Genomic DNA, 13,965 nt, shown 5'->3' on the forward strand with positions numbered 1-13,965 from the left:
GGGCATCTTTTGTGCAGAGATGAAGACCCTCTTTTCAAATTTGAGTCACTGGTGTTGGAATCAGAGTAGAAAACTTGTGATGTAAAATTGTCAGTTCACAGAAGGAAACAAAAAATGGTGGTTGCTGACTCCAAAGTGATTCTGAATTAAGCCTGTGGAGTTTAAATTCCTATTAGTCCTCCTCCCGTGTTAAGGATTAATTTTCAGACCTTCATTTTTCCAATATTTTCACTGGCCATTCAGTGTGTAGTAGTGGATTGTGAAAATACTTGTAAGTGTTTCAGTGGTCATTTTAAAAACCCATTTGCAGTTTAAACTGGCTCCCATATGTCATCAGCTCCCAGGCCATTAAGGTACAAAGATTTGTATTTTAGTTACACTCACTGAAGTAGAATCAAATAATTTTTAGAGCTGTCTTCAAATCACTGAAACAGTGGGAGACTAATAGAATTTTCAGTTCAGCTCTTCTGGCTGTGAAATATCTTTGCTTAGGCAATCAAATTACCTTGAATCCTGTGTCCAGTTTTGGCCCCATCATTTCAAAAGGAGATTGAGGTATTGGAGTGTGTCCAGAGAAAGGGCAGTGAAGCTGGGGAAGGGTCTAGAAAGTTGTACAAGGAGCAGCTGAGGTGTTATTCTGGAGAAAAGGAGGCTCAGGGGTCCTTACCACTCTGTACAACTCCCTTAGAAAAGATTGTTGTCCTCTATCAGATCTCAATAGAAAGGACAAGATGATATGGCCATTTAATTGTGCCAGGAAAGGGTCACATTAAATAATCAGGGAAATAAAAATCACTGAAAGAGTGGTTAGGTTTTGGAAGAGGCTGCTCAGGGAGGTGGTGGAATCACCATCTCTTGAAGTGTTCAAGAGACATCTGGAAGTGGCACTTGGGGATATGGTCCAGGGGTGATGATGGTGGTGGTGGGTTGATATTTAACCAGGTGATCTTTTATTTTTGGCTCTTGGTCTCTGGCATTTTTATCTGATCAAGATAATGTGTTTTTTTTTTTTTTTTCTTGCCTCTTTGGGGATAGTAGAGACTTTGGTTCTTTAGGACAGAAGGCCTAAATTTTCCAAAAGGGAGGCAATGGCTCTTGTTTCATGTAATTACTTTGAAGAACAATGTTTGTTCGTGTGCTTTAGGGGCTGTTCCACTGAATAGATGGGTGAAAAATCACAGGGACTATGGCATTCTATGTCAGCTGGAAAGCAGTTTTATAGGTGGAAGAAAAGCAAGTGTTGGTGTACTCAAACTGTCTTACAGTCCTAACAGAAGTGAACTTGAAGCAGTGACAGAGCACTTAGGAATATATTGTTGTGGACAGTGAGTTCTCTGGAAATCAAAACTGATATTCCAGATAGGGGAATAAATTAAAACAGGCTTAGATGCAGTTCAGATGGGAATAATAATAAAATAATCTTCTTGATCAAGTGCTCTGTGTGGAGAAGTGGAAAATGAAATAAGACATTCAGAACCTAAATACATCTCCTGGGATGCCAAATGGTATGGGAATGAAAGGAAGAAAATGATTTTGCATTGTAACTTAGAGATTACAAAGATGCACTTAGAAGCATTTGCAGAATCTGGAATTATAATTGTAGAAGGCACTGGAGGGACCCTAAATTATGTTGGCTGCATTCCACAAGATAGAGGAAAAACTGATTCATCCATAAAGAAACAAGAAATGTGGCTTTAGGGCAGGCAGACTCATATTTTACTTTCTATCACAAGTTGAAGATTTTTATCACTAAGGTTTGATCTGCAGATCAGAGGAAAGGAATGAAAATGTTTTCAACTTTTTTCAGGTATTTGAGTTGTTTCTACTGTGGCAAGTTTTCCTGATACCTTAGCAGTGGATGTCAGTAGTATTCCATGGTTTTCTTTATTTCAATACTGGTAGATTTAGGGTTACTTTGAATGCTTTTCTACCATGGTTAGAATGAAGAAAACAGGAAAGCTTCATGGTGGTGCTATTAGTAGAAACCAGCTAAATGCTTGAATTTTTAATGAATTTTCCCAAGAGTGGATCAGTGTTGTACCTGAGCACTGCTGATATTAAAGCTGGTATACCATGGGTCTTGTTTGTAGACTGGATACAAACTGTTGGTTTAGCTATGCTGTTTTTTTAATTTTTCTTGCAACTCCTCTATACAGAGCCATTCCACCTTTTAATACTTGTCCAAGAGCTCTATGTTTGCAGTGGAGCAAAGGGCTTCTCTTGAACACTAGCTCTTTTGCTATGACAATTTCCCTTGGAATTTCTCTGCAGATCATAATTTTCTTTGTTGTTATGGAGCAGCCAGAGCAATCTAATCCTCAGATGTGTGATGAAAATGTTTCTGTGTTCATTTAGCCTTGTGTTCAAGATGGAAGAACTTAGAGGGCTTTCCTTTCATAATTATCCAAATACCTAGTGGATACACAGAATGGCAATCTTCCTGCATTTTATTGCTGCAGGGAAATACCAATTTCTACAGCCACATTACATTTCACATATCTGGAATTTACTATGAGATATTCTTTCAAAACAAAGTCTTTGATTTTTGACTATGAAATAAAATTTTTATTAAAGAGGTACCTCAAGCATTTGGCTGAAAAGCTACCACAGGAGAAGAAAACTGCAAAGGACAACTTGTTCAGCAACTGAGACACCCAATGATAAAGTTGTGTTTTAACATTTTCATGGTTACTGCAGACCATTCTCCTGTCAGTTTCGATAAATGCATTTTTGTTTTGGTTCCCCACATTGTTGTTCTGGGCAGCATCTACCAGGAATATTCTATCCTGTCTTCTTTTTTAGTTCAAAATGTATTTCATCAGCAACATTCTTGTTGACATTTCTGTAGTTTATGGCTTCTATGCTCTGGCAGGTTGTGTGCTCATAAATAATGCAATCTTTCTAGATTTGTTGGAGTGATTTTTAGTGCAGTACTTTGTTTTACCTGTTAACAAATATCTAGAGTAAATCCAAGTCTATCTAAGGAGTTAAGAAATTCTTTCTAAAATAAAAGAATTGTGAAGAGGTAATAGAGTGAGCAGCATGTAGTTCTCAGAAAGGCATTAGATATTTCACACTGGAGCATATTTAGCAATCATACCTTCCTCTCAGTATGGAATCATCATTTCCACATCATGTATTGCATTCAGTGTCTTCTGTAGGAAATTCTAGTGCTGAGCTGAGGTTAGGATGTATTAAGAAGGAGTCAGAACTAAATACAGATTTCTCTGAAGATAATTTCTTGACATTGTTATACCAATGGAAGGGATTCACATCCTCTAGTACTTTTTCAAGGCCTTGAAGTTTTTTATAATAATATTTTAATTCTGTAGCCAGTCCTGATACAGATACCCAATCCTGGTCATGGAAGTTGACCGCTCTCCAAAATCAGAGGTTTGAATAAAATATTCTTGGTGCTGCTGGTTTGCATGGACAATAGTAGACCACAAGAGTAGGACATAGCTCACAGATTGACCACTGGTCTGGGGCTCTTCTGTTTCAAACTTGAGAAGGCTGATTAGAAAAATTCCAATGAAGTACCAGGCCTAACCATGTCCTCCCTTTGTATTCACCTCAAGGTCACACCAGGACATGGGGTAGTGTGGTGTGTTTGAGTTTTTGAAAACCTTATTGGTGGGTGTCTGTTAAACCATTTCCTCTGTAATAAAAACCAACCAACCAAGAAACCCCACCAAACCAAACAAATGAAACCAACTCAAACCAAACACCACCAAATGAAATTATTAAGCCTTACATAATGCAAGTTTCTACCCTACTTAAAGTATTTAGGAAAACAAATGCCTTGTTGGGTATGTTCTTAACAAATCATTCTGTAGTTCTTAAACTGACAAAAGCAAAGAGCTGATGGAGTTATATATCTGGCAGATTAATGAATAAAGCATTGTGATGAAATTATTCTATCTGTTTCGTCCAGTTCTGTTGTAATGAAAGTGGAAATTAGATTTGCAAGCAGATGAATAAATCAAGTGAAAAAACACCTACTCAAGGAATGTCATTGTTTTGTTTCCTGGCTGACACTACTGGTGCAGAACAGAACTACAGACCCCATCTGTTATCTGTTCTCCATATTGTTTTACTGGGTTTTTTTTTTGGTTGGTTTTTTTTTTTTTTTTTTTTTTGGTTTTTTTTTTTTTTAAAGAAAGTCCTTGACATTTCTGAAACACAGCACTGGATCATTACAGAGCTGTGCAAGAATAAGTAACACACAAAAACCGTTACCTGTTTGGTCTTCTCCCTTTCTTTTCACTTGGGATGCCACATTCTGTCAGAGCCACTTGGAGCTGTCAGTCTGTTGGGACAGAGTCTTGCTTTGGCAAGCTCACCTACAGGATTGCTGAGTGACCAGGATTGGTGTGAGAGCCACTCCTGTGCATCTCAGTGTTGTGTTGGTCAAAGAAGGAATTACATGGGTTGGAAAACCAGGGAAAAAATGGACCTTGTTTGTGAGCAGGTTCAAATCCAGGCTATTGCAGCATCACCAGAGTAGTCAAGTTTTTGTGACAGCTGAAAATTTTTCTGGCAGCATTTTAAGAAACATATAAGTGCTATCAATATGTGCTTTTGAAGTAGGATTAGCAAAAACATACAGGACGACCTCACACAGGAGTCTTTTTAAAGTAGATTTTTTTTTTCATCTGTTTCATAATGAAATGCCAAAATAATTACAGTTTGATGTTGTTGGTGAGATTTTGGTCTGTAGTTTTTTTCTTTTAAGGAAAAATAATTTTTTGTAGCTTTTGGAGTTGTTTTTTTTTTTTTTTTTTTAACCTACCTTGCACTAAATTCAGTAGAGGATTTAAGGCTGTCAGTGCTCCTGCCTGTTTTCTACTTGTGGGTTTCTGCATGGTGAGAATGAATTTATAAAGATTACAAAATTCTCTTGATTTCTAAATGTTCAGAATTTGAATATGTTCACTAAGGTATCTGAGACCCACCAATATTCTCATAAGCTGGTTTCTGGCCAAAACCTAGTGTCTTATAAATAAACAAAATTGATAGTAGGTATCAACATATATTTAACATTAGTGCTGTTTTATGACTAGATGTAGGTTTAATTCACCACCTGACACTGATTCTATTCAATTATGTAAGGAAAATGATGAGACCACGTGCCAGTCTACACAAATATTCTCTTATTGTGCTGGCCTTGTTTTCCTGAATATCATCAATTAGATGGGGGCAGAAAGACACCCAAGTAAATTGGATTTTATTCCAGGTGTATTCTTTGTTGCTTAGTTGGCCAGCTTTCATTTGTGCAATTCTTTGGAATACTGTGCTCAATCTTCAAGTGGTTTTAGGACTGAAGCTCACACGTTTCTGCCTGCTGGCATTTCTACCTCCTGCCTTCCACACCTTGCAGGAATGCACTCATTGCCAAGTGATTGGTTTGTTTGTGGGTCCTTTCTTGGTAATTTTTTAGTAGATGGTCAATTTGCAGGAGTTCAGTTTAGCTTTTGGTTATTTATGATCAAATTTTCAAACCCACCCCATTTGTCTAATGTCTTCACAGCAATAGGAAGCAGAAGGGTTGTCTGTGCCCTGTGAGGGTGTGCAAGGCAGTGCCAGTAGTGGATTTAGTAATTATGTACACACAGAGTGGATGTCTGTTGTTTTCCCCAGCTGTTGCTCAGCAAAGCTCAGCATTACCTGTCCCAGAGCAGAGCTCTGACTAAATATAAAGGAGGAAAAAAATCAAAAGGGTTGGATTTTTTTTCTATTTATGGACTGAAAATAATTAACATGTACTAAATTGAACTTTTACATGAATAAAACCAATGTGGCTCCATACAGAAGCCTGTGTTCTGTGTGAAAAATTCCAATTTGGATGCAACATTTTTCTCTCTGTACAAATGGTCATTTACAGAGCTGAGGTGTTTACATCTCCATTATTGTGTTACAACATAAAGTGCAAAATACATATGAGAAGCAATCACACTCAAAGATGAAATGCAGGTCTACAGTGCATTTAGAGGAAGTGCTTGCAGGAAATAATGAAAAAAGTAATCAGTGTTAAATATGCTCTGCTTATTCCTCTACCTCTGGCTGCCAGAACCTGTCAGATGAAAGTAAAACTAAAACTGTCTTTGAAGCTTGAGGTGCTATTTCAGTGCTGAAAGTTATTCAAATGCTCCTGCAGACTACATTGATAAAAAGGGACTTCAAGAAACTTAATTGCAGTTAATTTTAATTGCACCTCAGTGTATAGCTTGCACATCCATTTTGTTCCTTTGCTGTGCTCAGTGTCTGAGATGTTCTTATGGCAAGTTCTGTTCTTGCAAACACAAATGCCAGCTTGAGATCTGGAGGGTGCAACTGCTGTTAATTGTGACCAGACCATGGATTGTGAATCCTCAGCTCAAAAAAGATGAAAGGATTCTGTGTTCTCTTTGAAAACAGTCAAAATGTTGAGTGAGATTTGTTGCTTGGCAGTGGTACTAGGAATGTGAAATCCTGTTCATTTAATATTGAACTGGTGTAAGAATGTTCTTGCTGTGTAACTCCTACTTATTTCTACTCCTAATTATGGAGTTTGTACTTGGTGTTGACTTTCAAGTGTCAGCCTTGCCATGAAATGCACCAGCCTGAAATGCCAGAGCCTCTGGATCTGCAGGAATGTGATGGTGTCCTGTAAAGCCCCTCAAAAGACAGGAGATGTTTCTGGGCCTGATGCCAAATTCCTGCCCAGTCTTGTCCTGGATTTTACATATATTCAATGTATTCAACCATAAAAGATCTCATGTACATGAAATGTGTTCTTGAAATATGGAACCAAGGTCTGTTGCCCAGGCCTGTATTAAAGGAGTACAATTTTGTGTACATAATGATATTTTCTTAAGTTGCTGCAGAGCAAAGCTGCACTTACAGAGACAGTAATGCAGACATCTGACAAAGCAGAGAGCAGTGCTTGTATTCCCTCCAGTGGGTCAGGACTGATGAGGAGGGTGAAACATGGTTTATTTGGATTCATCAGGACAAGAATCCTTAAAATATGTTTTTCAAACTCTCCCTCCTTTCTTGTTGTTATGTATATAAAGGCACAGTTAATCTGATAGTTATCCAAATTGTTGAGTGATAAATAATTCCAATTCTTCTAATGAATAGAGAGCAATTTCCATGTCTAATCTTGATAGTTCATTACTTTGTTTCTGCTTTTAAAGTTGAGGAATTAAAGGCAAGTGTATAGATTTCTTTTTGCCAGGTGTATGGATTCCATTTGTGTTTCATTTTTTGTATTGGGAAACTGCTATAACATTTTTCACATGTGGGAATAAATAGGTTTACTTTCCTATTGTTAATTATTATGGTGCTGCATATCACAGATGATTTTCAGAGGAATACAGGTATACAAAGTGAAAAACTAAACCATTATATTTTAAAATTCACAACTCAAGTTACTTTCCTGTCTTGTAGACAGAGTGTTTTCCCAGTGCCAGAACTAAAAAAATGGCTGATTGTCAAAAAGATAAATGGCTTTATATGTGTTGTCCAAACATCAATCACACAACTTATTAAACAGCATGTGATTTTTCTTTTTTTTTTGTTTTTGTTTTTGATCCCTAAGTCAATAATTTCAAAGTATTTTGTGTTGTGTCTAAGCTTCAGAAAGTTGATCAGTCTGCTTAATTTGCTTAAATTGAGTCACTTTATCTGCTAAGCAGTTTTTACTCTGATGCATGTTTGTTAGTCTGGATGCAAAAATGTATTCCTTCAGTTAAGAAATAATTCCCATCTCTGATGCCAAGGGAATAGAAATTTTAATATAGTAAGACTTAATTACCTAGCATAATAGATTAAGGTTTTGCAAATTAATGACTTCCTATTTTGAAGCAGTTATCTTGTGAAACATCTTCACGTAAATGCAGAATTTTGGTGTGTCACCTTCTGACATGTAGCAGTAGCTTTGCATATTTCTTTCAGAGATTTTGAAAATATGAAGATAATAAATGATGACTAATGTACACCATCTGGCTAGGGTGGGGGAAAAAAGATTTCCTGAGCAACAGGGTTTCTACTAAGCTGATTTACTTAAAATAAGAAAGCAAATGCTTGCTTTTTTTTCCCTTTTTTTTTTCCTTTTTTTTTTTTTTTTTTTTTTGAGAAAATGAGGATCTAATGATTGCACCTAAACTCATAGGGTAAGAGTGGCCTTTGTTTTGTGCACCACGATCAATACCACAGGCAAACTCCATGGATTCCATGAGAAAGGCAGTTTATCTTATCAGTCCTGTTGCATCATACATTCAGAAAAAGATTGCTGAGACTTGAAGATTTCGAGCAGCATTAACCAAAGTGTCAGACAGCCTTGCTGGAATCAGCTGCCTGTGAGGAGAGATGACCTAGCTTTATCAAATCAGTGAACAAACAACTATTAATCTATACAGCCTCAGGATTAGATCCTTCAGAGCACAGACATATTGTTGTGCTTCATATCTTCTTGAGGTTTGCAGCTTCACTTTTTTTCTGCTAATTTTATGATGCAGTGTAGAACTAAATGCAGTAATAGATATTAGAAATTATGTGCAAATTCTGCAATAATCTCTGCAGTTTTTTAGAACCAAAACCACCTGCTTGGTTTCCTTTAATAGAGATTTTCTTTTGCAAGCACTCAATACATACTCTTAGATATTTCCTTATTATTTTGTTTAGCTGTCTACTTTTTTAGTGTACCTACTGCCATTTTGAATGAAGTTAAGTATTCATTTAAAGATATCAAAAAATTTGAACAAAATATGATTTTACCACTGTGGAGAAAAGAGACCAGATAAATGTGTGCATAATGTCCTGCTAAAATTGCAGTCTTGAGTCTGTATTTTGAATTTATCTATTTTTTAGTTTTATTTTCCCAAACCAATCCTGTCTCTACAACTCTTTCATGTAAATAACATTCAATTTTCATGAATACTGAAAATAGAATGTTATTTACTCTTGAGCAGTGGTTGCTTAAGCTCTGAATGTACAAGATGAAGTGTGGCCTACAGATGTATCAGGGTTGCAGAGGCAAAAATTGACGTCCATAGTGACCAGCAAGAAATTATCCAAGTGTGAGAAGAGACCACCAGAACCTTCCTGAGGGTGAGCAGGTTGTCAACTCTGCAGTTTATGTGAGAACATCTGTTGGCTGCCTACTTATTCAAGAGCCAAGCAGAAAGCACAGCCTGTACTTTGTGAGTTAACTATGGGGCCAAGTAATTCATCTGGCCTCTGTGGAGGACACAGGTTGTGCTTTAAAAAGGAAGAAAGAAATAGAGTGTGTGAGAGCATGAAAGGGAGGAAAGCAGGAAGGGAGGGAAAATGAAACAGTGAAGATATGGAATTTGTCTGATTTAAATGAGCACACATTTAAATTGATGTGCCACTTCCAGGTCCTTTCTCAGCCCATATTGGTGTGGGATTATTTAACCCAAGGTGCAGCACTTCCCATTTTTCCTTGCTGAGATTTCATGTGGCTTCTCTTGGTGCAGCTCTCAAGGTTTCTTATGGTCCATCTGTGAAGTAGCACACACTTACCTTGAGCCTGCTGGAGGGTTTAAAAATGAGATTGTCCTACATTGCATATGGCTCTAATGGAATGTTTGCAATACTGTTCAGGAAACAGTAAAATCTCCTGCTTCCATAACAGAGATGAGATAAGCAGGATTGAGACCAATACTATTCTTCAAGGATGGATGGGAAATGGTAGGGCAGAGTTGTTCAGATTTGAACTGTGCCATTAAAAATGAGCTGCAGGGCTGTGTGACATTAACAAGGTTGTGTAACTTGAGCACTGGGACTGGTGCTTAGCCCAGAGAGCAGAAGAGCATTGGGATATTTTTGAAGGGGAGCAGTGAAGAGCAAAGATGGTTTTTAGGATGGATCTGGTACTTTAATGGATGGAGTTAAATTACATGGTTGCCTATAAAACTCTGGACTTAGGGACCTACGAGGTTATTTTGGCTCCATCCAGTCCTGGATCCCGTGTTCCTTTTAAGTAAAGAAGCTATTGAAATTTAGCATATATGAAACATACATATTTTGTCTCCCTTTTTCTTTTACTACTATGATTTTGGTATATATTTTGTCCATGGCAAATTACAACTGTAATATTTTTGTCTTCCTTATGTTTTCCTACATTATTTATCTTCCTATAACTGAGCTGCAAATTTAGTTGTATGCAGGGAGACAGAAATAGCTGTTATTGTGGAATGTGGATGTGGTAGGATTTGTTGTATTTAAGCATTTCTGAGTGTGTTTCTCAGGAATGCTGATAATTCATAATATTATAACCACAGTGGTGCTCTCCAGCCAAAGAGATCTGATGGATTTTGGTGCACAAGACCTTGACATTTCTTGTGTGAGGCCATTTCACTCTTGTTATCTGGCAGCTGTCCTGGCTGATGGGTGACAAATCCATGGGTAAGTGGGAGGGACAATTTTGAAAGAAGAATTAGGAAGTTTGAGGAGAAGGAGGTTTCTCTGGAGGTTCCATTGGTTTCACTGGGCTGGAAGATCTCACCCAAAATGGAAAGCAGCTGAGGAGCCTTGGATGAAGCTCCACAGTGTTCATGAAATGTACTCAGAAGAGGGGGGAAAAGGCAGGGGTGCAGGACTGAGCTGAGCAGGAGAGGAGATCCAGGAATCCTTGCTTTGCAATGAGTGCCTGACCTGCCCCAGTGATCCCAGGGTGCTGCTTGCTGCAGTAGGGGCCTGGGGAGGAGTTTATTGAGCAGCCTGTGCCTCCATTAAATCTCCAGGGTCAGATTTATAAATGGAAATACCACATCCTATGCATAACCATCCTAAGTGGCCTCTTTGGCAGGAAAAGAAATCTAGCTGCCCAAATTAAAGATTCACACACAAGAATATCAAGATTTTTGCTTAAGTTGCAAATGATTAAGGTTTAGTTTTTCCTTTGGTTGTGTATGACAACGCCAAGCTGTGTGACAAATAAGGAATGTGTATTTTTTTGTGTAAAAAAAAAAAGGATAATGTATTTTTGTGTGTAATGTTGGTGTTCTATTTGAGTAATGATAGTAGAAGATGGTAATCCTGACTGAGCAGTTACAGTCATGTAATTAACCTTGTATGTGATAAATGAGCAACATCATGTGTTCCTGAACAAGTTTAAAAAATGAATCATACTCTTTGTGCATTTTATTCTTGGCTGTAATGTTTGAGTAGCAACAGATAACTTAACAAAGTGTTATGGAAAATAATGAAATGATCATGTCTGAAGGTAACAAGAACAGTTGTTAACTGCTCTGTTTTGATAGTGGTGACTTCTTCAATTTACCAAGTCAAGTGTGCTAATAGTATTTTTGGGGGTTTCTTCTTTCTAGAGTATCTAGTTAGCTCAGAAAAGATATTCAGTGTATAGCTCTGAAATAAAAATTTAGGTAAAATGCAGAAACTAATAACATTTAGAAAAACCATTAAATCTGATGTTGTAGCTTCAATGATACAAGGTGGTTGTAGGCTGTACCTTAAAATTTCTTCAAACATAATAGGGTATTTGAAAGAAATCTGGTGATGTGGAAAGGAGAATAAGTCAATGCAAGCTTCCATATCAAGATTAAAAAGTTGCAAGACAGTGTAAAATTACATATTAAGCAATAAAAACTTTTATAATAGTGAAAGGAAGTATACCACTGCTTACCTTTCAAGGATATTTCCAGGGCTTTGTTCTACAGCATTTTCTGGTTAAATGAATGCAGAGAATCCTATTAACCTGGATGGGACTCTTGGCTTAAGCAAAGGTGTACAGTATGCTTAAATGTTTGCAGAAACAGCTTTTTTTCCTCTCACAGAATGTTAAAACAAGAAAACCTTGTGCAATTATATAATTATAACCTTGTCAGTACAGTTATAATTAAGTGTTAAGCAATTAAAACCTGTGAAATAAACTGCCATGAAGGTATTTCCTTAGTCCTGATCAGTACCCACTTGTTGCAAATTGTCAATTGTAAAAAGCTGTTACATTCATTCTTTCATTGTACTTTTTTTTTTTTTCTTCCTCAGGAAAAAGTAGAATATGCCTTCCTGATAATTTTTACAGTTGAAACATTTTTGAAGATTATAGCATATGGATTATTATTACACCCCAATGCATATGTTAGAAACGGATGGAATTTATTGGATTTTGTAATAGTAATAGTAGGGTAAGTAGCTTATCTTCCATTATAAAAATATTTAAACTTTTCTTTGCAGTGAGGTAGGTATAGGCCTGCTTGGCTGTGAGTAGCAGCCTATGCTGGATTTCTTTCTTTGGAGTAAAAGAATGAACTGAATGAAAAAATGTTAAGAAGTCCTACAATTTTCAGTGCTATCCCTGGCTAGAGACTGCATTGCTTTTATAAGTTCCCAGGGAATTCTGAGTCCTGCTGGAGATTTCCAGAGTTGTTTTCCAGAAGCTTTTCCATCTGATTTTCTCAAGGTAAACTCCTATGGTGTCTTTCCATATGTTGATCTCTTAAGGGCTGCATGTTGTTATTTAATTTATTTGTTTAACACTGCACTGCAGTCATGTGGAGTTCATCTGTTTCACAAAGACCTCTGGGAGGACCCACATGTTTCAAAGTGGAGAAGAATGGTTGGGGAGACAGAATTAACAGTGATTCCTTGATGTTCCCAAAATCTGAGTGAAATTAGGTGCTGCATGTCAGATAAAGATACGATTTTGATTTGTCTGGGGTTGAATGCGTGTTAAAAATTCCTTTTATTTTTCTTTACCCTGTGCACCTTGCTGTACCAGAAAACCTTGGAGAGTTTGTTCTTTGCCCCAGAGAAGGGACTGCTTGGGCCTTATGCAGGTTCAGAGGAGTGGAACTTACATTATGCACCTGCCTATTGATAAATTATTTTTGTGTCAGCAGCTCAATGTCAGTGGCTGTGCTACTTCATTAGATCCTACCTTCAGCTATCTAGAGAATTAATCTTGAGATGTATATTGTCCAATTTCCTAAATGTTGTGAGGATTATGTTAAACAGCTGTTTAACCAGCACTGCAAATTTTGTTTGCTAAAAGTATAATAATCTAGAACATGGAGGACATTATCCATGTCTAACTTTGTGTGTTGTGGCAAACACGACCTTGGCTTACAGTATGCAATTCTAATTTCATTTTAAAATTCAAACCATATCAAGGGTTGCCTGTGTTTGAAAAGGCTCAGAAATCAGAGTGTGTGCTGCTTTTAAGCTGTCACTGCATTAAGGGAAAGAAAGAGTTGCTAAATAAAGGAATTTATGGTAAAGCATTGTTAAATTTGGGGAAGTACTGTAAATACAAGAATGCCTGATCTGTAACTGTTTGATTATGAGATACTCAATGTTACTGAGACACTTGTATTTGGGCCAGTCCTTTGGTCCAGGACTAAAATTTGTGTATAAATAGATCCTTCATCAGGTCAGGTCATTCTCAACAGATTGGTCCCTGTGCCTGAAGGGGAAGCTTGGTGGGCAGGTTGGAGTCTGTCACACTCAGCTCTGCTCCCTTGCCAAGCAGTCCCTTGAATAGACCTCTTCCCTTTTGTCAAGTGACCACGGAGTTACAGTAACCCTGGAGCAGTCAAATTAACATGACCTCTATCTTTGGCTGTGTCCTAAATACATGATAACTAAAAAATTTTCCACTAATTCCTAAAACACTCATTATTGGAGGCTAAATGGAGTTAGGTCAAATGCTCACATAGAATTTGCTGAAAATATGAATAAAAAAGGACTACATCTTATCAAATGCCTAAAATATCACAGTAAGCTTAAGTCCTAATTTAAATCCAGAAGTTTGGAATATAAACTCATGTGCAGGTTGTCAGCAGCTTACCTGTAAGACAAGGTGGACCTTTCCTGACATGCCACATGCTCACAGAATTGTGAGCAAGGTTTTTGTTCTTTCAGTAAGAACACATCCTGCATGATTAAGCAAGCATAAGTCCCATTTATTTAATTAATACATAGTAGTAGAGTGAAAAA

General features: G+C 37.3%; 1 protein-coding gene across 1 annotated transcript in view; it reads left to right on the top strand.

The window, feature by feature from the left end:
* The window catches only part of CACNA1D (calcium voltage-gated channel subunit alpha1 D), a 166,635-nt gene that overhangs the window by 48,351 nt on the left and 104,319 nt on the right, over positions 1–13,965 (top strand). Inside the window, exon 4 of the mRNA XM_059856934.1 lies at positions 12,016–12,155. Within this exon, the coding sequence (XP_059712917.1) occupies positions 12,016–12,155 (140 nt within the window). The remainder of the gene's footprint in view (positions 1–12,015; positions 12,156–13,965) is intronic.

The sequence above is a fragment of the Haemorhous mexicanus genome, chromosome 11 (genome assembly GCF_027477595.1).
Source record: "Haemorhous mexicanus isolate bHaeMex1 chromosome 11, bHaeMex1.pri, whole genome shotgun sequence".
Classification (NCBI taxonomy): domain Eukaryota; kingdom Metazoa; phylum Chordata; class Aves; order Passeriformes; family Fringillidae; genus Haemorhous; species Haemorhous mexicanus.